Source organism: Perognathus longimembris, chromosome 12, assembly GCF_023159225.1.
Source record: "Perognathus longimembris pacificus isolate PPM17 chromosome 12, ASM2315922v1, whole genome shotgun sequence".
Lineage (NCBI taxonomy): Eukaryota > Metazoa > Chordata > Mammalia > Rodentia > Heteromyidae > Perognathus > Perognathus longimembris.
In genome coordinates, this window is record NC_063172.1 from 7,596,951 (window position 1) to 7,618,159 (window position 21,209).

At 51.9% G+C, this 21,209-nt stretch overlaps 1 protein-coding gene across 1 annotated transcript; it reads left to right on the forward strand.

The window, feature by feature from the left end:
* Oc90 (otoconin 90) lies at positions 1 to 20,585 on the forward strand. Its single transcript, XM_048358636.1, has 14 exons — positions 1 to 46; positions 4,626 to 4,691; positions 5,905 to 5,961; positions 8,306 to 8,480; positions 10,598 to 10,710; positions 12,030 to 12,158; positions 12,312 to 12,353; positions 12,571 to 12,621; positions 13,830 to 13,877; positions 14,171 to 14,221; positions 15,302 to 15,415; positions 16,207 to 16,378; positions 18,594 to 18,700; positions 19,665 to 20,585. Exons 1-14 carry the CDS (start codon positions 1 to 3, stop codon positions 19,964 to 19,966), a joined length of 1,473 nt encoding a protein of 490 aa, XP_048214593.1. The 3' UTR covers positions 19,967 to 20,585.
* The last annotated feature ends 624 nt before the right edge of the window (positions 20,586 to 21,209 follow it).

Here is a 21,209-nt window from a genome sequence, read left to right on the forward strand (position 1 = left end):
ATGATTGTGCTCCTCCTCGTGCCCGTGCTGGTGTTCCACTGTGTCGGTGAGTAACTTCTGTGACATTGTGCTTCTTGCCTGGCATATAATTACAGACCAAATCACAGCATTTGCCTGTTAAGAGGTAGGGTCCAATTTCATCAGAGTTGCTGATCAGTCCCGCTTCGTGCCTCTGCCCAATGAGAGGTGGAAACCTGACTAACTCTATGAGAAGCTATAGAGTGAATTCAGCTATTCACTGGGGAGTGCCCTGTGCTGTACAGGAAGCCGGGTGGGGGGATAATGGGAGTCAGAGTGGGAGAGAGGCCGGGTAGATGGTTACAAACCTCCCTTCCTCTTTAGTGTAGTTTCCCCCGTTTTGCATCTGCTGATTTGCTGATTTCCCTGGATCCCATTAGTCTTCCCATCAAACAGCGGCACCTTGTCTTCTTGGAACGCGTGTGCAATGTCAAGAGCAAACACACGCATTCTCCTGAGAAAGTGAATCCTACACCACCCAGACCTGAGGTGCCCAAGCTCCTTGGCAGCCTGGGTGATAACGTTAGCTTCCTTTGAAGGCTTGCCTGAGAACCTTTTCTGCCCCTTCTCCTCCCCTCCCTCCCTCCCTCCCTCCCTCCCTCCCTCCCTCCCTCCCTCCCTCCCTCCCTCCCTCCCTCCCTCCCTCCTTCCCTCCCTCCCTCCCTCCCTCCCTTCTTCCCTCCTTCCCTTCTACTTCTCTTCTGATTGACACATTCTCATCATGATCCTGGTACAAATTCCAACCATCATTCCTGACAAAAAATGTGAAATATTGCATATTAGATTTCTTCAGCTTTCCATTTTATGGCCAAACCGGGGCTGCTATTTTCTGCAGGGCTGCAGGGGCTACATGTGAGGTCATTCTGTTCACATCCGTTGACCAGGATGTGATGTATTTTGTCAGCATTTAAACCATCATGCCCACCCCTTGGGTTTCCTAACGCCCCCCCTTACCTTTCTCAACCAGGACAGCAGGCACAGGGTTTATAACACACGCAAAGGCAGGTGCAAGTGCGTGGTGTCTAGAAGGCCTGAAGAAGCCACTCAGCACAGCCAGGTGTCAAGTTCAAGGTCAGGCAGAGTGGGACAGAGACTGCTGGAACCAAACGGGGAAAGTCTGATGGGTTCCTCAGAGGACTGCGTGTTTTATTGTCTATAAAACAGTGAGGACAGTCCGTGCCTGGCAGCCTGAGGAAGCGAGGAGAAGAGGCAATGGGGTCAAAATACGACCACGTAATGCCAAACGCTGGGGATCCGGTGTCTTGGTTCTGACACAGGACAAAGCAGACGAGCCAGCAGTTTTCAGCTGGCAGCAGCAAGCTGTCTCCACACTTATCATTCAATCGTACTTCCTGAACCCGGTCATAGCTCTCACGCGGCTCTAGGGTCCCCCCCACCCCCCTATTTTGTCCTCTCATTGCCTAATCCGTCTGGGGCCTCCCTCCCCATCTGTACCCCTGGCTCAACTGTGTGCGGGCTCTAAGTCAGTCCTCTGAGACAGGCCATTTAAAATCGCAGCTGGCTTTGCCGTCACCCATGGAGGTGTGTGGACAGGACGAAGGCAGACAGAGGGTGGAGGCGCTGGAGAGTGGATTAAGGCGTGTGATCAGAAGGAGCCCCCGGCTCCCACGCTCCGGAAAGGCGACAGTTCCCGCTTGCACCCCGGGGCGTGAGAGGAGCCACTCCCAGGGCCAGGCGCCTCTGTGGGTGGCGGGTATCGGTTAGGCGTGTGAGGCGGCTCCACAGGCCGTTAGGGCTGGCGTGACACGGGGCTGAGCAGTTGCACAGACTCTGGGACAAGGATTAGAGCGAGGGTCCCATCCAGCCTGAAATCCGGGTCCCCCCACCCCCCCCCCTCCAAGTCCTGGGCAGGCGTCCCCACTCCCTGCAGTCCTTCTAAGATGGGGGGGAAAGAGAACACAGACATGCCGGTGCGAGAATCTGCTCGCGGTCCCGTCCCTCTGGTCCCGGGAGCACTGACCCCCACCCCACGCCAAACACCCTCCTGTCACCCTCACACCGAAGGCACCCCACCCACCGTCCCCGGGGGCTTTATTCTAAATGATGTTTTATTTTCAAATGTGATCCAGGAGATGAAAGCTGGAAGAGTCCAGGTTGCCAACGACATGAGGGAAAGTTCCCGCGGTGGCCGTCCTTTTCCCCCGAGCCCCGGGGGCCGCGTCACACCGGCCCCGCTCCCCCTCCCCCCCCTTCTTCCTATGGCTCTCCAGCGCTGGGCGCCTTTCTCTCATGCACACCATCTATCTGACCTCCGAGGAAATGCGGGTTCACGATCACGGGTGCACCCGCTCAAGAAGGACTGGGTTCTGCGTCTTTCATCCCACTCCTCGCCCTGCCTCGTCCAGGTTTCTTTTCATTCACTCAGGAAACACACGTATGACGTTGCTAGGCATGCAAGTGAGCACCAGGCCTTGGCGCTGTGCACTATGGGAGCGGCAGGTGCACGGGAGACCCTGAGACCCAGCAGGAATGCTGTGGCTAAGGTCTCTAGAGGAGGAGACTGGAAGGCCAGAGGACAGCGGGCTGGCCTAGAATCTTCCAGGGTCCAGATTTATAGGAAACTCCGCAAGGAGCAGATGCCATCAGAAGGCCACGAGCGTGGCTGTTTCTGAGGATGAGTGGAAGTGACAGCAAGAGATGAGGCCCCATCGGGGGGGGGGGGGGCTCGCGTCTGTAATTTGAGTGACTCGGGAGGCTGGATGCTGGGAAAGTTAGCAGAACGAGAACAGCAAGACGGAAAGGGCTGGGCATGGTGCTGGGCAGCGGTAGAGTCGTTGGCTAGCATGTGGGAGGGAGGGGGAAGGAGGATGTCCAGACAGGTGGCCGGTGGCTGTGTCTATCAGGAGCCTTCATCCTTCACAGATCGTTTGCCTCGAGCTGGCGGGTCCCTCCCACACACACATGCATGCTTACACAGACACGTCCACATGCGTGGAAACACATGCACACACGGGCACACATATACACCTTCATGCAGCACTTCTGGCTCCGGGTGCTGCTGGCATCTAGTGGATAGAGAGACAGGGGGTGCTAGCTTCCAATGCACAAAACAATTCCTCCAAGCAGGACACCTTCCAAGCCCCGCTGTCAATCGTGTGAGGCTGAGCAGCGAAGCAGGGCCAAGCTGGACCTCACCTCGGGGCTTCTCCCGGAACAGATGGCCCTGTGCACGCATCCGTGAGGTCAGGTTCTTGTGGCTTCCACATTGATGAGGTTCCCGAACAGTGACAAACTGGCAGGCCTGACTGCTTCCCTGTCAACTTGATGAGGATGGACAAAACTCTGGTGACCGTTCCAGATGACCCGACCGCTTTGTAACACTGTGGGATACATGAGCACCACCCACTAGTGAATGTGTGGGTGGCCAAATGGTCACATGGGAGACGGCTGGCTCCCATCCATGCAGACCCCACAGATGTCAGCCGAATGTCCCGCCGTGATGAAGTACTGGCTGAAAGGTGAATGTATTTGAAATGTGAACATAGGACCCCCCACAGTAGCATTATATGAGGAAGGTTTCCAAAGTATCAGCTTCACAGATGTCCATTGAAACTGCTTATTTCTAATGCTTGGGGCACTGTGGCTTATATCTCTAATCACGGCTGCTGGAGAGGGTGGAACTTGGAGGACTGAGGTTCCAGGCCGGTGGAAGCAGAAAAGTCCACAAGACTCCTCCTTGATGGAAGAAGTTGGGTGTGGTAGCGTGTGCCTGTCACCTGAGCTATGAAGGGAAGTGCGAACCAAGTGGATGGCAGACCAAATGGGTACCTCAGCCAAAAAGACAATCTCAAAATAACCAGCCCCCCCCAAAAAAAAAGGGTTAGGGGCATGGTGTGGCAGTAGAATGCTTGCCTCAAAAGCACAAAACTCTGAGGGCTGGGAATATGGCCTAGTGGTAGAGTGCTCGCCTCGCATACATGAAGCCCTGGGTTCGATTCCTCAGCACCACATACATAAAAAAAAAGCCAGAAGGGGCGCTGTGGCTCAAGTGGCAGAGTGCTAGCCTTGAGCAAAAAGAAGCCAGGGACAGTGCTCAGGCCCTGAGTCCAAGCCCAAGACTGGCAAAAAGACAAACAAACCCAGCACAAAATTCCAAGTTCCCACCACAATACCACACACACAAAAAATTAAAAATGGCAGTTACTGATCTAGACAGGCTTCATTGGACCTGAATACTCATTCAGGGATCAGAATGTTTCCTGAGCTTGTGTCCAAGAATGGGCGAGGCCATCCTCACTATAAACTCCTTGGCACAGAGCTCCTGTCCACGCCCTCCCCGTTTACGACCAGGACTCTTGACTCAAGAAACCACAAAACAAACACAGAGCGCTGGCAAGACTGTCCCCTTCATACGCAACGCCAGCGGAGGCCTCTACCAAGGCCAGCCACCAGAAGACACTGGGGAGACCCCAGCTCCCCCCTTTACTTTCTGAGCCCACCATGCTGAGATCCAGCATGGTTCAGGTGCTACAAAAGAAATGGACCTGGCTTGCTTTGGAGGACATCTTTGCTGTCTTTTGAGCCCTGGTGCGGGGATGGATGGTAGCAGTGTCTGTGCTAACCCTGCTCTCCCTTCCGTTTTGTAGGGGGCCATGTTCTGGATACCCCACAACTTCCAGTGCCTTTGCCTCCAGGACTCTCCAAAAATATCAGTAAGGATGCGTGGAAGTTTCCTCGGAAGCGGGGTGGAGAGCTGTCTAGCACGCTGGCAGAGGAGATGACCCGTTCTCGGTGGAGAATGTCATTGCTACGGCGGTGACGGGGGGAAAGGACCCCAGCCAGCTGCAATCTCGGTGCAGCCTTCCTGTGGCTGACCCGCCAGTCATTTCTCGTTGAGACAGAGGTCAGCTGAAAGGAAAACCAGCAAAGAAGGAAAGGTGCTGCTTGTGAGGGTGACGTGATGAAGGTGTTGCAGCTTCAAATGCACCTGAGCTTCCCAGTAGGCTGGAGCGGGAGGTGGCTGACGCACTTGACGCTTTGCTTATGGGAAAGGAGGCTCCATACTTGTGCCTCGCTGGATTATAAAGATCTTTCAGGTTCTTAGGTGGATGTCACTGAATGACACGAGGCCCAGAAGCCAGCCAAGGGTGGAGGTCAGCCCTGAACAGAGAGCTCACACCCATCCTTTCAGAGAGGGGAGGAGACACAAACAATTTGGCCATAAGCCAACACAATGTAAGGGGCCCACTGAGACCCAACTGGCCAATGGCCCCTCTCCAGAGGGTGTAACACTCGTGGCAAGTATAGACTCCACCTGAGTCTTCTTAAAGTACGTTTTTTTGAGATTCAAGGATGGCTCTAGAGCTTATCAGGACAAAGAATGGGAAGGACTTGCCCTCTGGCCCCGTCAGCCATTTCTTTTCAGCAGGAAGGGCCCTCACCCGATCTCCATAGCACCTAACAGTCCAGGAGACTGTGGGTGGCTGCTCCAAGACAAGGCAATGGGAGTCACACAGAGGAGCCATGCACCAGTTGGCTCAGAAGCCTCATCCTCCATCCGAGTCAGTATCTCGAATAGTGATCTCTCGGTACAGTATGTAGGATATCTAGAAAGGAATGACAGGAACCCAAGATGACAGCTTCTGTCTGTGCATTCGTGGTGAATAGTCCCTTCCTAGACTTTGCCATCCAGGAAGTCATTTTACCCCCTGGGCAGCGCTGCCTCGTAATTCAGTCTCCATTTCATCTTTCTCGCGTTGCCATGGTGACTCACGTGCCTGGAAAGTTAGCCTAAGGTCAGATTTATCCCTAGAAAAGGAGAAAAGGTGTGCCCTCCTTGGACAAGAAGAGGGAAAGGGAGGGAAATCAAGACTTTCAGCTGTATATTCCTTCTTTCTTTCTTTCTTTTTACTTCCTTCCCTGTAGATAATACAATCTTCAATGGAGTGTTAAAAAATGTGGAAAGCGTGGCCGAAATTTTTGGTAAGTTAAATGTGAAATTACTTTCATTCCCCAAGTGTTGAAGATGGAATGTGTGGGGGAAGCTGGGATCTTTGCCCCTGGCCTCCAAAGCCGGCTGCCAACAGTATAATTGGATCCCCTGCTATTTGTTTCAGACGAGTCACCACAGGCTTTCATAGTCTTTGTTTTTCTTTCTTTCTTTTTATTGAAATCTCACTGTTCTGACTATAAACTTGTCAAGAAGGGAATGCTATCCCCATTTTATGGGTGAGAAAACTAAGTCTAAGGGAGTTAAGTGATTTTTCCCCAGGCCACACAGCTAGAAGAGTCCAGAACCGACTCAAAGACAGCCCAGGAATGTCATTTTCTTTCCCCAGCTAGTAAATACAGAGAAAGCTTGAGAATGTCAAAAGTGGTCAAACACTCCACTAGTCAGTTCCATATTTTGTGTGCAACTCTTGGGGACCACAATGGCTCTCCTCATGGATTACAGCCGTAGCCCCAACTATGGTTACACTGTGATCAGCTGGGACAAGGAGTCCTGGGAGCTGCTGTTGGTTTGGAGCAGGCACGAGGCTGCTGGTTTTCTGCTTGTAAGCGCAGGCGCCCTCCAAGGCTTTGAGTGAAGGTTCACATCAGCATAGCCAAGCAAACTCTGGACAGGGATTTTTCCAGCAACCATTGCATCATTTCTGGCATTTTCTGGAAAGGCTTGGGGGAAACAAGGCTTGGGGGAAAGCATAGGAGAGCAAGACAGAACAGGTCAGGAAGCAATCTAGATCCTCCGGCCGATCTGGGCCTGCCTCGCAGGCTACTTTTCAATCCACCTGAGATCCCTCTTGTGGCCCAGCACATTCTTGGTCAGTACCGGTGGGAAACGGGGGCACAGGGCACTTAGGGGGTCCTCAGATCAGAAAGCTGACAGAGAGGGGAAGGGGAGCGTTCGGTGTCGTCAGAAAGTCAGTATTATTTCCTCAACCATTTTGTTGTGTACTTTAGATCCCTTACCTTTGATGCCTTTACCAGTGTAATGGGGGCAACCAAAGAGGCAGGATTCGTAGAAAAGTAATTACCCAATGCATTATGCCTTCTATAGACCTCATCAATTGTGGTTTTAAAACTACTCAGGGCAGTTTCAGCACAGTAAGTCTCAAAAATTCTGTCTATTTCCCTCTCCTTCCCACACTGACTGATAATTTTATAGTCAGCCATGCCACTCGGGAAAAACTCACAGTGCTTCAAATCATAGTCATTTTGCTATCGCACATAATACATGGTCTGCAGGCTCTAGGATTTGTGCAATAGCTTGGCATGGATATCAGAGACACAGCAGGTTTTCTTTCTGCTCCTCCATACCCTGAATACACTGGATCTTTAACTTCAGGTTTGGGGCTTCATGGTTACACTGTGGTTGCTGCAGTCCTAGCCAGCACATCCGTAACTATAGTCAAGGAAGGAAGGAAGGTCAAGATCAAAAGTAGCTTCTATGTGTCCTTTATCCTGTATTACAAAACAAGTATTTCCCAGAATGTTTTTACTTTTTCTAATTCCTTTCTTTCTTTCTTTCTTTCTTTCTTTCTTTCTTTCTTTCTTTCTCTTTCTTTCTTTCTTCCTTCCTTCCTTCCTTTCTTTCTTTCTTCCTTTCTTCCTTTCTTTCTGTGTGTCTGAGAGAGAGAGAGAGAGAGAGAGAGAGAGAGAGAATGTTCTGGAGCTTGAACGCTGAGCTTTGCTGAGCAGATGTTCTTGCCACTGAGCCACACCTCCGTCCTTTCTGCTGGGAATTTTCGAGCTAGCATCTCACCCTTCCGGGCTGGGTGCACACTTGGGTGTGATCTGCCTGTTAGGCTTCCGATTATACTAGGATAATGGACACGCACCGCCTCACCCAGCCCTCTCTGTTGAGATGAAGTTTTGAAAACGTTCAAGCCCAGGCTGTCTTCAAACCTTGGGCGTCCCGAGCTCAACTTTCTGAGTAGCTAGGATTACAGGCCGGCGCTGCTATGGTTACCCAGCTCAGGAGCCTTCCGCAGACATCCTCTCAGGTCTTTCCTTGGCTCCGTCGGGGTCGGTCACCGGAACCCAAGGATTGCCATGACCAGCGAGAATGACCATAAAGCATCCCCAGGAATGAAGGGGAAGGTGCCCCTTCCCCCTACCCACAACCAGCATTGTAGTAAGGAAGTAGAAGCAAACATTCTCCAGGAAGGTCAGCAGTGACCCTGGCTTAGAAACTTGACTCTCTTCAGGTGTCTCAAATACACAGTAGGTTCTTACAACAGGAATGACACACCATCCAGCCAAGGGGTACGAAGTGCAGAGCGTGGGGTTCTGTCCTCCATTCTGCTTCCCTGCCCTCTGCCTGCAGACTGCCTGGGCTCCCACTTCACCTGGCTGCAGGCTGTGTTCACCAACTTCCCTCTGCTGCTGCAGTTCGTGAATGGGCTGCAGTGTGTGGCGGGCCTCTGTCCTCGAGACTTGGAGGACTACGGCTGTGCCTGCCGGTTTGAGATGGAAGGGATGCCGCTCGATGAGTCAGACAGGTGAGTGAACTCACGGTGCACAAATCCGGCAAGTGCCCGCCCTGGACCAGAGATCTGGGAGAGGTCTCCTTCCCTCGGCTCCTGGCAGGGTGCCTCGCTTCCGCCCCTCTGCATGGCGGTGTGGTCTTTCTCCACGCCTGGGGACGCCTGCCTCAGGATCCCCTGGGTTCTTCCGTGTGACTCAGGATGCGCTTCGGTGGAGTCCAGAGCCCGCAGAACTCTTGCGCATGATAAAGCTTTTGAATGATTATGTGGAGCAGTTCTGGCTGCCAGGGTGAAGGCAACGATAGAATACATGGGAGTCCTGGGCTGAAGAGAGACAGAGACTGCCGCCCTAGCTTTAAAGAGGCGAGTTACGAGAGGGGGGCACACCAGGACCAGGGAAGCACAAGGGCCAGGGAAGATGCACGCCAGCTCGACGCACAGGCAAGGCACAGGCCCGAATGGGATGGCAAAGCTCACAGAGAAATTCAAAGCCTAAAAGCATCGGGTGTCAGACAAGGCGTGGCCACCCAGGGCCAGGGAGGAGAAGGGTCCATTGGGATAGTGGCCGGTTTGGAACAGCAGGTGCTGTCTGCTAACATGTTAAGGCGTATTACCCGAGGCCCAGTATTTCCCATTTTCTAACTCTCATTGGCCTGGTGATCTCAAGTTACTTTAATTTACTTGTGTTCCACTTTCTTTATCTTCAAAGCAGAGGGGATGGTAATATCTACCTTCTGAGCTACACCGGCGAATGTATTAGAGATTGGTAGCTATGGTAACCACAGAAATGAGGTTGTAGCTACAGTATGAACACTATAGTACTAGTAGTAATAGGAGCAGCAACAACCCCAGAGTAGTCATACTAAGTAAAGTACAGGTCATAACAACCACCACTGTAACCATGGTAACAGAAATAACAGAGAGCATGCGGAAATGGGAAGTGGAACTGGATCACACTGGCGTTATTAACCCTGGCCCCAGATCCAGTGTGACAGAATGCACACTTTCCCTGTGAGAGCTCTTCTCCTCATGGATGCTCTGTCTGTCTGTCTCCATTCCTCGGCACCAATGACAGTCCCATGCAACCTGAACCTCTCAACCTCTCTTTCTTGCACCTACTTCACAGATGAGTGCGTGCGGGGGGGTCTGTCCCCTGAGCCATGCAATGTCCTCTAAGGAAAGGCCTGCACCTTGTTCTTGGATCTATATGCCCAGCTCTGACTTCAGTACCTGGCACAGAGTGGCAGCTCAATAATCAAGCTGGTGAACTAGATGGTCATTTTCAATTGCTTCATAGAGACTAACAATATGCTTGGTTGGCAAGGAATACGAAAAGAATCAAACCACAAGTCTGTCCGGTCTCCAAACTTACAGGACAGTGTATATGTTCCCAAGGGAGCCACATGACAACCTTCCATGTGAAGGAGCAGAAGCAGACCCCAGGCCTTGTCTAGATGACCAGCACTGGGAAGGGAATGGGCAGGTGCTTTCTGCAGGAGATATGGAGCCAGGGTGATTTCTGAAGGCCTTCCCTTAACACTTCAACTATTTAATACTGTGTAGATCTAGCCCTTGTCAAAGAAGTGAAGCAGCAATTCCTCACTGTATCCTACACAGAAAGGGTGATCAAAATGCCAGTGACTTCAAAGTGATAGAATGGCGGGCCACACCTAAGCCCCGGAACTTTCCACAGTTCAGTTGATGGCAGAGATTTCTGGAACTATGGAGGATAGGTTATTTCCACCATGAGCCTGCCCCCTCGGTTGCTCTACTATTTGTTGAGTGCCTACCATATGGTATAAGATTCAGAGAGCTGTGCTTCTAGAAATCTCTAAGGAATGCTTGTTAGGTAGGCAATATGAAAAAAAAATGTAGTAGCTTCTCAAATGTCCACACTTGTCTGTACCTTACCACTTCTTTGCCACATTCTCCACTGTCCTCCTGTCTGTACTGTGAAGACCCACCCGATCTAGAACTCTCCCTCACTGTCTTCTCGGTGTCACTGTCTCACTTGATTCAAGCCGTTGTGGCCGATGGTGGCGCCACCCAGTGGTCCGGGTGATGCTGGACAGCCTGATTCTCCGGCTCTGGCCTGATCTCTCCTACCCCTCCCTCCCTCTCCCCCCACCCAGCTGCTGCTTCCAGCACCGCAGGTGCTACGACGAGGCTGCGGAGATGGGCTGTCTCCAGGACCCCGCCAAGCTCAGCGCAGGCGTTGACTGCATCCACAAGAAGATCACATGTGGTGAGCACCAGCTGCCTGGCCACTGCGGGGCTGGGCCCAAGGACGCCGTTCAGAGACTCGGTCGTGGGTCAGCTGAAGGTTCTTGGGGTGTACATGTTCAGGAAGTATTTTTTTTTTAAGCAATGGTTGATCCATTGTGAGTCAGTCTGCTACATATACTGTAGCAAGGCTGGGCATTTGTGAAGGGCCAGACGTGTGCTACTTATACACTAGCTGTGTTACCGTGGGGACATGGTTACACACGGATCTGAGCCTCAAAATAGGGAAGAGGAAACCAACTGGAGAGAGCTGCTACGGGAAGCAAGCAGGGCTTGTGCAATGGTTCCCCCAGTGACTCAGGACCCCGGCGGTAGAAACAGCAAAAGGTGACTGCGGCTTATGGTGACCGTAAAAGTCAGACCCATAAGGCCTAAACCATAGCTCTCTGCTTGCGTACTGCGTGGCCAGGAAGTTTGCTTTGTGTGTCTGGGCAAGCTTGGCAGAAGACGCTGCATGGGAGAAGGCACCGAGGGAAGAGGGAACATGGCATGTTGGGAGTGATGGGTTGGAGCCAGTCTCTAATGCATGCCTAGTTTACTCCACGGTCTTCATACCTAACAACTCTGAGCTTCCTTCCTAACAACTCTGCTCCACAGGGCCCATTGTTTTCAGACAAGGGAAGGGAAGGTCAATGAGTTGCGTATCTCTGCAGAGTGGCAGGGCCATTTAGAGCCAGTCACGTCCTTGGTTAAGGGAGCAGCATGGCTTCAGCGGCCGGGAAGGACAGAGAAGAGCGCTAGCATGGGAGGTGCCCAGTGAGCACAGAGAGCAACCTCTCGTGGTCTACCATGAAGCTGCAACCGCAGAAAGAGCAAGGGCACTGAGAGGGGGGTGACTGTGTGACATTCTCGAGGCTACACCGAAACGTTACTGAATGACTCTGGATAAGTGAAGACAGGCTTTGAAGCCGGTGCCTGAGGCTCACGCCTGTAATCCTAGCTACTCCGGAGGCTCAGCTCCATTGGAGATCCACTAATACAACCAGGCAGGAGTCAATGTGGCTCCTCCCCCTGGAGTGGTAGCGTGGGGTGCAGAGAGGTGGTTCCCGCCTAACGCAGTTGAAACTGGAGCCAGGAGCCCATCCAGGGTGGGTTGGGTGTGAGGATGACACACGGAGCAGCTGGGTCCCCAGGCTGGGCCCACCCGGCAGGAAAGAGAACTGTGACGTGGATGAGAGGGAAAAGGCCCGTGGAGCAGGCCGGGAGTTCCGCCCTGCCGCCCGCGTGCGCCCCTGGTTTTTCAAATGAGCACCGTGCCCCGTGTTGCCCTTCTCTGTGCAGAATCCGAGGACCCCTGTGAGCACCGGCTGTGTGCCTGTGACAAGGTAGCGATCGAGTGCTTGGCTCGGTCTGGCATCAACTCTTCCCTCAATCTTCTGGACGCCGCCTCATGCCTGGTCCAGACTTCAGGTAGGGAGAGCTGGGCCTGTATCCCCTGGGGATGCTGATCTTGGCAGGATCGGGTGTGGGACCCACCGTGGCTGGGCGTCTTCACACCTCAAGCGCTGTCCCTTCAAATGTCCTCCCCCGTGCTACCGCTTCCCAACGTGTTCTCCTTTTCAGAGGCGACCAGCAGGGAAGGGATGACCACGCCACTGCCTGCAGGTAAGGCCCCAGGAAGGCTGCCTCTTACGGGGCCCACAAGGGCCTTGCCGAGCAGCCCATGCCCCAGGAGGGAGGGAGGCAGGACATCCTCAGATGGGACGGGCAGGTTTCCCTGGCGACGCCCCCCCCCCGCCCGCAGCTCGGCAGTTCCCAGCCCTGGTTTTGACGCCATCCGTTGTGTTGGACACCCTTGCTAGGCGGGGCTCTCTTTCTCCAGAGGTTCCCGCAAAGCCCACGGACATCAGCCTGGCAGCGCTTTCAAGAGAAGGTGAGCAGAAGGTTCCTTATGTCGACTGCAGGTCCAGGAATGGGACCTCAGGGCCTTTAGAATTCTATCTTCCTGGAAGGGAAGGTGGCTTGGGACTGCAAAGGAAATCAGCTTCCTCCAGGAACGTGCAGGAGCCCAGCTGGACAGCAGGCAGGTGCACGCCATCAATCATCCTCACGGCAAGAACCAGTCACTCCCGTGACCTGGGCTGTACACCAAGGACCCAGCGTCAGCAAGAGGACGCTTGACTTGCGGGGTCACAAAACAATCCCATGGGTGCAGGCTGGGAAGGGTTTGTGAGAAGAAGACACCCAGTTCCTCTTGGTGGGTATCCCCATGCAAGGGCACGGTTACATTCTGGAACCATCAGCCAGATTGGGGGTTCGGCCTTGGCTTTCCCATGTTTCTGCTGTGTGACTTTGGAAGCGACTTGACCTCTGTAAACTTCAGTTTCGCCATCTTTATAAACCACGGAGCGGCCACCTTCTCCTGGGAGAGCCGAGGAGCAAGCGGCCTGGCGGGCCGGGCAGTCTCTGCCTGGTGTTATCGGCCGCTGCGGCACACGCGGAGCCACCGGCCACAGCAAGGGAATGGGCAGGGCTGCGAGCCAGGAAAGCTCCACGTACACGTGCGTGTCAGGGCTGTTCGTTCACTCATCCCTGAAAAGTCACGATGAGGCCACCCTTTAGGGTGCCATCAGGAGTGAGAGCTTCAGGTTGAATGAGGATTTAACAAAAGCCCAGGAAAGCGGGGGCTAGCATCTTCCAGGAAGTCTGGAATGACTGTAATAATGATAATAATAATAATAATAATACTTGCCACAAATATCACTGAACACTAGACACCTTGCTTAGAATACAGAATCTCACTAGTGTTCCTACAGCCCTACACGTAATTACTATTGCCTGTATTTGAAGACAGAAACTTGAGATGGCAGAGACCAACTATGACCCACAGCTGAGGGGCTGCCGGGGCTGCGGGACCCCTCATGCTTCCTCCTTGCTTCTGACCCAGCGCCTGCCACAGCTGGTATCCCGCAGGGTCCGTCCGTCCCACTAGGGAACGTGACGGCCCGTGCTCACAAAGGTGTTGCTTGTTGGTGGTTTTGCCTAACGAGGGCCAGGTGCCTCCCTCATATGCCTTGCCTGGTGCGGTGAGACTTGGCGCCCGGCAGGTTTGCAATGAAGCTGGGTGGTTTATTTTCACAGTCACTGGTGACACCAGAGCTGACAGACGGACCACGCTCCCCGAGACAAGTAAGCAGCAAGGACTTCAGACCCATTGGAGAACACGAGCCATCCAAACACTGTGTCCGCCCCTAGCGGCCACTTCTGCACAAGACCCAAGGCAACAATATCATACCCATCTCCCAGAGCACGCAGGGGCTCAGGGAGCGTAACGTTCTAAGTGAAGATGGCATGGGGTGTGCACTGGGCGGTGGGAATAAGCACATGGCCTTCTGTGCCCAGTGCAAGGGGGAAGCCCGGGGGCCAGGATGCTCAGGGCTGGCGCTGGCACTTAATCTTGTCTCCCTTCTCTCGGGGGGCAGAATCAGGCGAAGATCTGGGTGGCGACACGGCTAGGCCCACGCTCCCATCAGGTAAGGGTCCTCTCCTCCTCCTGCCTTTCTGTACATCACCATCCCCCCATATGAAATCAGTGCATTCCAAATGAGCCTACGGGCCTATGGGCCAAACCTGGAATAGAGGAGATCATCGAAGCCTATTTACTTATCACATTGCCCCTCCATAAAAAGTGCACAAATGGCACCAAGAGATAGACCCATTAGCCGGAAGAAATGGAAAGTTGTCTGGTAAAGAGATGCACTTGGCAAAATACAGAGAATTGTATTTAGTTTCCTATTTCAATAAGTTGTCATTCCATAAGTACAAACACTTTTTTTTTTTGAAGATTTGAGGCTCCTTTTTGTGATGTTCTCCCTCCAAGCTTAGCTATGAACATAAGTGAAAGGAACTTAAGATCACAAGATGACTCCAGTTTTGCAATATGAACTGAGTCATGAGTACAATGCAATGCTATGTCCCTGAACTTATTATCATTATTATCACCATCATTACTATTATTGGTAACACGAGTTGTGGTAGCTGTAGAACAATTTCTAACATTTCATTATACATGGTAGAGACGTGCTTTCTTTAATCTGCTGTATTTCTGACTAAGCTTTTAGGATAAAACTACTGGACAAAGGGCATAACTGGGACCCTTGCAGACTGTGGGAAGGACCTTGCTTTTAACTCGGAACAGCCCAAGAAGCTGGCACATTTGCTCGGGAAAATAGGCTAAGGAGGACTTTTGCTTGCCTGTGTAATTGTGAGGCCTGAGGCTTCAGTCTGTCCGCTCTTCCCCCGGTGCTTAGCACATCTCAAGGGCCTTCGTGGGGCAGGGTGCAGGCATGTCCACCACAAGGCCACAGGCCCGAGCTGCCGCCATGGTTCTCATTGGTGAGCCGTCCCAGCGGGGGTAAGGCTGTCCTCGAAAGGTTGGCTATCTTTACAAAGTTGGTGGATCTCTGAGCACTTACCACCATGTCAGCAGACATCACTTTCCCGATGCTTCCAGTTCTAAGAGAACTGTCTTCCCTTGACCTTGAGCACATGTCATGTGCACAGCTCGCCTTGAGCCCTCTTGGAGCCTGAACCATCATGTTTTCCATTTTCAGGTTCTGCAGAGATTATCGCTACGGCAAAAGGTATCACCCTGGTCCCTACTGGCCTAAAATCGTCAGGGTTGGTGATGTCATCCACTGACAGCAGCCCCGAGACAACCAGAAAAGGTAAGCGGGAACCAGCGGGAGCCGTGCGTCCTCACTGCTCTCCGGGTCCCTTAGTCGGTCATTAGCAAAGCACCGCGGGCCACCTTATCTGATGGTAGCCCTCTCTCGTTACTGTGGCTAGAAAGCATCGACCCCCTTACTACACGCGCACACTAACACTTAAGGCCACGTGACTTGCCCTGTGCCCGGCAGCTGCTCCTTTTGGCAGGAGGAGCTTGCACCACACCACACTGTGGTTTCTCCTCCCTCTGATGCATCTGAGAGAAGTCACATATAGCTAGACCTGGAGGAAGACTTTGTGAATATCCAGGTGAGCCCTCCACGTCATTCGATGTGATGGAGAGAGTTGGCTTTGAAAGCTACAGGCAGAGGGAGAGGGAGAGGACAGAACGAGATGGTGGGGGGGGGGGGGGGGGGGTGGACAGCAGGGGAGATAGAAGCAGCCAAAGTAAACCAAGGGGCCTGAAAGGTAAACCTACCCCGTGTGTTGACCTCATGAGACCCGGAAACACAAAATAAGATGGTGAAAGCACAAATTCCGGGTGCTCATCATTGTGGTGGCCTCAATAGCATCTTTGTTGCTGCAAGTCCCCGTCCTTAGAGGGGTGATACAGTCTCGCAGAGTCCCTCAGATAGCATGCGTCCCAAAGAGAGGGCTGACCCCCCAGCCAGCTCCCACAGAAGAATGGGAAGAGGAGAGACAAAGCACTCGGGGTTCCCTCGTGTACCCAGAGGTGTGATTGTACAACCTGGAACACTGCCCTTCCTTGAGAGTCCCCGTTTCTAACCAGCCTGTGACAGATTGACCTTCCTGCGCCCGGGGGGCGAGGAGAGCGGGGAGGCCATGCAGCAGCTGGGAGAGATGCTCTTCTGTCTGACGTCCCGCTGCCCAGAGGAATTCGAGTCCTATGGCTGTTACTGTGGGCAAGAAGGAAGAGGAGAGCCGAGGGACGCCCTGGACAGGTGCGATGGTGGGCAGAGGGTGACACGGGGGTGGGGTGGGTGCTGCCGGTATGCGGGAGGTAAGAGCCATCACGTTAGGCTTCCCGGAGCTTGCTCAGTGCCCTCGCTCTCAACTCGGGGCCGCTCACTGGGGTGATGAGCTTATTTCCCCGTGAGAATCTGAGGCTCAGAGGCCGACTTGTCTGAGGTCACTCGGCTGGGAAAGGGCCAAGCCCACGAAGCCAAATCCAGGGACCTTCAAGCACCACCACCAGGGTTCCCCAGCTTCCCAGGGGCGTTGATCTGCCCACACGCTCCAGACAATGCCAGTGACCGCATTTCCATGGTTCAACACGGAGAATTGGGGTTTCCACGGTTCATCCCGAGAAGGCTACACGGGGATTAGCTTCTCATCCATTTCAAGTGTACTTGCTCAATTCTCTTAATCTATCATTGTGATCCCATACATTCATTCTTTCTTCATTTATACACGCATTTGTCCCATGTTTCTTGAGGTTTCCTGTGTGCCTGGCACTATGCTAGGTGGTGAGGGTACAAAAATTGTAGCTTTTAAACAAAGCAGGAGCTCACAATAGAAACTTGCATAGAGAGGGAGCTGCACAATGAAGCAAAAAGTACATGAAATATATGTAGTAAAAAGAAACTACACACTATGGAAAATTCAAGCCGCGTTTCAGGATTATTTTGAAAGTAGAGATGGTAAGGCATATAGACTAATTTCATTTGGGGGTTCTCCCAGTTCATGGCCAGTGGAGAAATCTGCATTCCAGATTCAGAAATCCTTTTTGGGTGTGTGGTTGTTATAGCAAATGCTGTATATATATACATATATATGCACACATATATGTATATATATACATATACACACACATATATATGTATACATACATACATGTACATATTCTAGACTCATACACTATGAGATTCCCCGGCATGCCTTCCATTCTACAAGACAGAGAACATTTAGTGTCAGGTTTCTGGGTTCATAACACTCAATGTGCTAAAAAAAAAAATGAATAAATAATGGGGGCCACCAGCAGTCCCTGTGTTGTCAAAATCTATGGACAGAATTTGGTAACTGACCATCATTCACCCAAGTATGAAATGTGAGTAGTCAGAAGGTAAACTGGTATGGCTTCTTGACATATAAAGGAAGACTGCAAACCTGAATGCTGTAAGTGAAAGCATATGATGCAGTTAAACGAGTTCTTTCATGATGTCTTTTCAATACCATGTATTCTATTCACTGGGGGCAAGATGAGTGATGTCCAAGAGCCTGTGACTTCTGGTCCACCCGCTGACTTTAGATTATGGCGGTTACATTAACTTTCCACTTTGTCAAAAGCACGTATCAGATAGAAACAACCCAATGGTACAGGCACTGAATTGCAGCCCCGGGGTAACGTGGGCATCTGAGCTGGGGTGTTTCCTCTGTCTGTAATGCTGACACATGGATGAGCACAGGGTCCAGCAAGAGCTTCAAGGCTGTGACTCACTCTTGCCTGGGCTGTGGTTTCTAAGAAGTAATGACGGCCACGGAAGGGCAGGGGACAGTTGAGGAAGGGAAGATCTGGGGAGCTATTACAGTTTCCTTTTGTTTGAAGTCGTCACAAGTATCTTCAGGATGACTAGTGGATGGGTGTGAGGGGACAATGGGGACACCAAGGCTGTGTGGGCAGATGGGCAGGGTAAAAGGAAGACATGGATTCATCCCTGAGTGTTGACTGAAGTTCTGCTTGATGCTGGACCCTGTTCTAGAAGCATTTCCTGATGGCTTCTGTGCTTTTAGGCTGAGAATGGGAGGAGGCGTGTCCCCTATGGATATACTTAAACTTGAGTACATGTGAAGCTTTTGGAGTGAGTCACTGCTACCCATCGTCAACCTTTGTCTAAGTGAAAAATGGTGACCGCAGACTCTGTCTTTCCATCTGCTGGAAAACTGCTATAATGAATATCTAAATCACCCAATACCTGCCACCAACCAAGTTATAATAAAAGAAAGAAAAACATAATGCCAAGCTGTGTACAATGGGGCTGATGCTATTCTGAGAGTGGCCTCATCACGAAGTAACACCTGAACAGGCCTCTGGCTGTGCGAATCAGGGAAGGAAGTACCGGCTTCTCTCATCTCACAAGACGTAGAGACAAAGGCAGCCTCCAGCAGGGCCCTGGGCCAGTGGGAAGCTCTGAGCAGTAACGGGTCTTTGATTTTCAGGTGCTGTTTGTCCCATCGCTGCTGCCTGGAGCAGATGAGGAGGCTGGGCTGCCTACGCGAGAGGCATCCTGGGTTGGAAATGATGTGTGTGGACCACAGACCCAAGTGTGAGTGCTGTCTCCTGCAGAGGGAGTTCCTTGTCCTTCCAGTCAGTCTTCTAAGGAGCCCTTGTTGCCAATGAGCTATTCTGACATGTACAACAGGGAGGGAGGGAAGCTTCTGCTGAAGGGAAACAGGGCGTATGTGGCTGTTCACAGGCCTCCAGCAGGTGCAGTCTGCAAACTGCCGGCCCTGTAAACATCGACCCTTACGGTACCAGGAGATTCGTTGTAGCTAGCTGCATCTGTACGTGCACATTTTTGCTCAACTTCCGCACACACGGCCATGATACATCTCCCTTGTGCTTTGCAGCTTAAAAGGAAATGTCCAGACTTTCACGAGAACCCTGGGAAGGGTTGCTCTCGTCCTCACGTTTTGTCTGAGGAAGGCTGGTCATGCGCTTCATCTCCCCTCCTGCCATTACACTTCCAGTATGGCACGTGGAACAATGTATCTCGCCATGCACGGTCATTTATGACTATGTGCTCACCTGTCACTCACTCTCCCGTTCATTCACCCACTCACTTCATTCACCATCTCTTATTCATTTATGCATTCAATAATCCACTCCGTCACAATATTATCCACTTATCCAAAAAACTAGCAGCAGCAGCATCAACAGAACAAAGTAATGGTATTAGTGTTTTCTCAATGTACCCAAACACCTGAGAGAGCGAGTTTATAGGAAGAGTTCATCTTGGCTCCTGGATTCAGACTGCAGTTCATGGTCACTCGGCTCCATTGGTAGGGTTTTGCAACAGGCAGAACCTCGGAACACACGGGACATAGTAGAGCCAAGCAGCTTGCCTCCTAATGGGAGGCACAGAAAGGGAGACAGACAGACACACACACATGCACACATGAATGAGAAAGCAAACGAGAGATGGGAAAGGGATAAACAGGCAAGTGACACACGAACCTCTATGTTTGTCCTGTCCTCTCTCACACTGCGCTCTGCTCTTACCGGTCAAGGTGTGGGACACAGCCTCTGTGAGAAGCTGCTTTGTGCCTGTGACCAGACAGCCGCCGAGTGCATGGCCTCAGCCTCTTTCAACCAAAGCCTTAAGTCACCAGGCAGACAGGAGTGCCAGGGCGCACAGGTGGCCTGCGAGGATGGAATGACACTTGGAGGGCACTCGGCTTCGTCTGCGGGCTCCAGCTCTGAGGAGAACAGTGAAGAGGCTCCGCCCCATGCAAGGAGCCTTAGAAGAAGCAGAAGATTCCTGGGGAAGGCTCTTGGCTCCCCGGAACCCAGCCCACACCATGGGAGATAGATTCCAGGCCGCATGGCAAGCACATTGTAGTTCTACTCCTGCTTCTGCCTTAGCTCTCTGGCCTCCAGTCCCCTCCGTTCATTGGAGCCTCAGTGGAGGTTCAAAGGGAACAGAGCAAAACATACCTGTGTCCCTGAGCCTTCTGACATGTCAGTTCACAAATGTGCTCTGGGAGTGGGCAAGGGACCAGCACTTCTGTATTCCCTGTAGCGCATGACTGAAGCTCAATAAATACTCCAACCCACGTGGTTTGTTTTCACCAATGTAGTTGCAGACACTACTGCGTGAGTGAACTGTAAAGGTGAGATGACAGAGATGGTGGAGGAAAAACAGAAGGTGTTTCTTTAAGCTAAACTATTGAAGAAAATATTTAATCAAATATTTAAGGGTCATTAGTAGCCTAGCGGGATGTACACCAAGGACTCAGAGGATGGCTCTTCTGGGAAGGACCACAAATATATTTCCCAGCCTCATTATTGAGAGTAGACCTTGGTGCCAGTCACCGCCATGAGGAATCGCTCAACACTGGGCCCTAGGTCTTACTTTTTTTTTTTTTCTTACATAGGATTAACCCTGTGGCCAAGTTTGATGGGATGCAAAGGCCCATTAGGACAGTTTAGTATTCTGGTGATTTTTCAGGTCTGAAATTGCATTTATCCATCCATCCATCCACCCACCCACCCATCTACCCATCCATTAATATACCCACTCACACATGCAATAGTCAAAGTCTTTACTGTACACCAAGCACAAAGTCTACCAGAACTCCCATTAGTATCCAATGGGGACATACATCCTGTCACATCATGCCTTTGGTGCTCAAGTCTCATCAAAAAGTCTTGGTGCCAAGACATCAAGCTGAGACGCATCTTTTGATAAGCCCAATACTTAGGATGTAATGTGGGTTGATTAATGGCCACATGGAGCCACCACTGGCCATGGACCAAGATCAGGGGGTGAGGACTTCCCCTACTTCACGCTGAGGGTGGGCAGGACTGAGGTCCCTTCCTGAAGCTCCGCAGCGCGTTTCACAGGTGGGATCTTTAGGCAGAGATGGTTTCTTGGGATTACTTCCAAACATACTATGTACACAAAAAAACTCTTCCCTTAGCTCCTCTCTAGGGAATCTTAGTCTGCCTGTCTTAAGCATGAGTCGAAAAAGCTGAAAAAGTCATGAGGCTGAGTTTGATCTCTACCTTGGGTCTACTCTTCTCATTAATTCACCCATGGCCCCGGAGGTCAC

Excerpts from the sequence above, each read along its gene's own strand:
- Oc90 (XM_048358636.1), top strand. The coding sequence starts at position 1 with ATGATTGTGCTCCTCCTCGTGCCCGTGCTGGTGTTCCACTGTGTCG. Across the intron at positions 47-4,625 it reads GCTGGTGTTCCACTGTGTCG|GGGGCCATGTTCTGGATACC; the intron begins GTGAGTAACTTC and ends TCCGTTTTGTAG. Across the intron at positions 14,222-15,301 it reads TAGGCCCACGCTCCCATCAG|GTTCTGCAGAGATTATCGCT; the intron begins GTAAGGGTCCTC and ends TTCCATTTTCAG.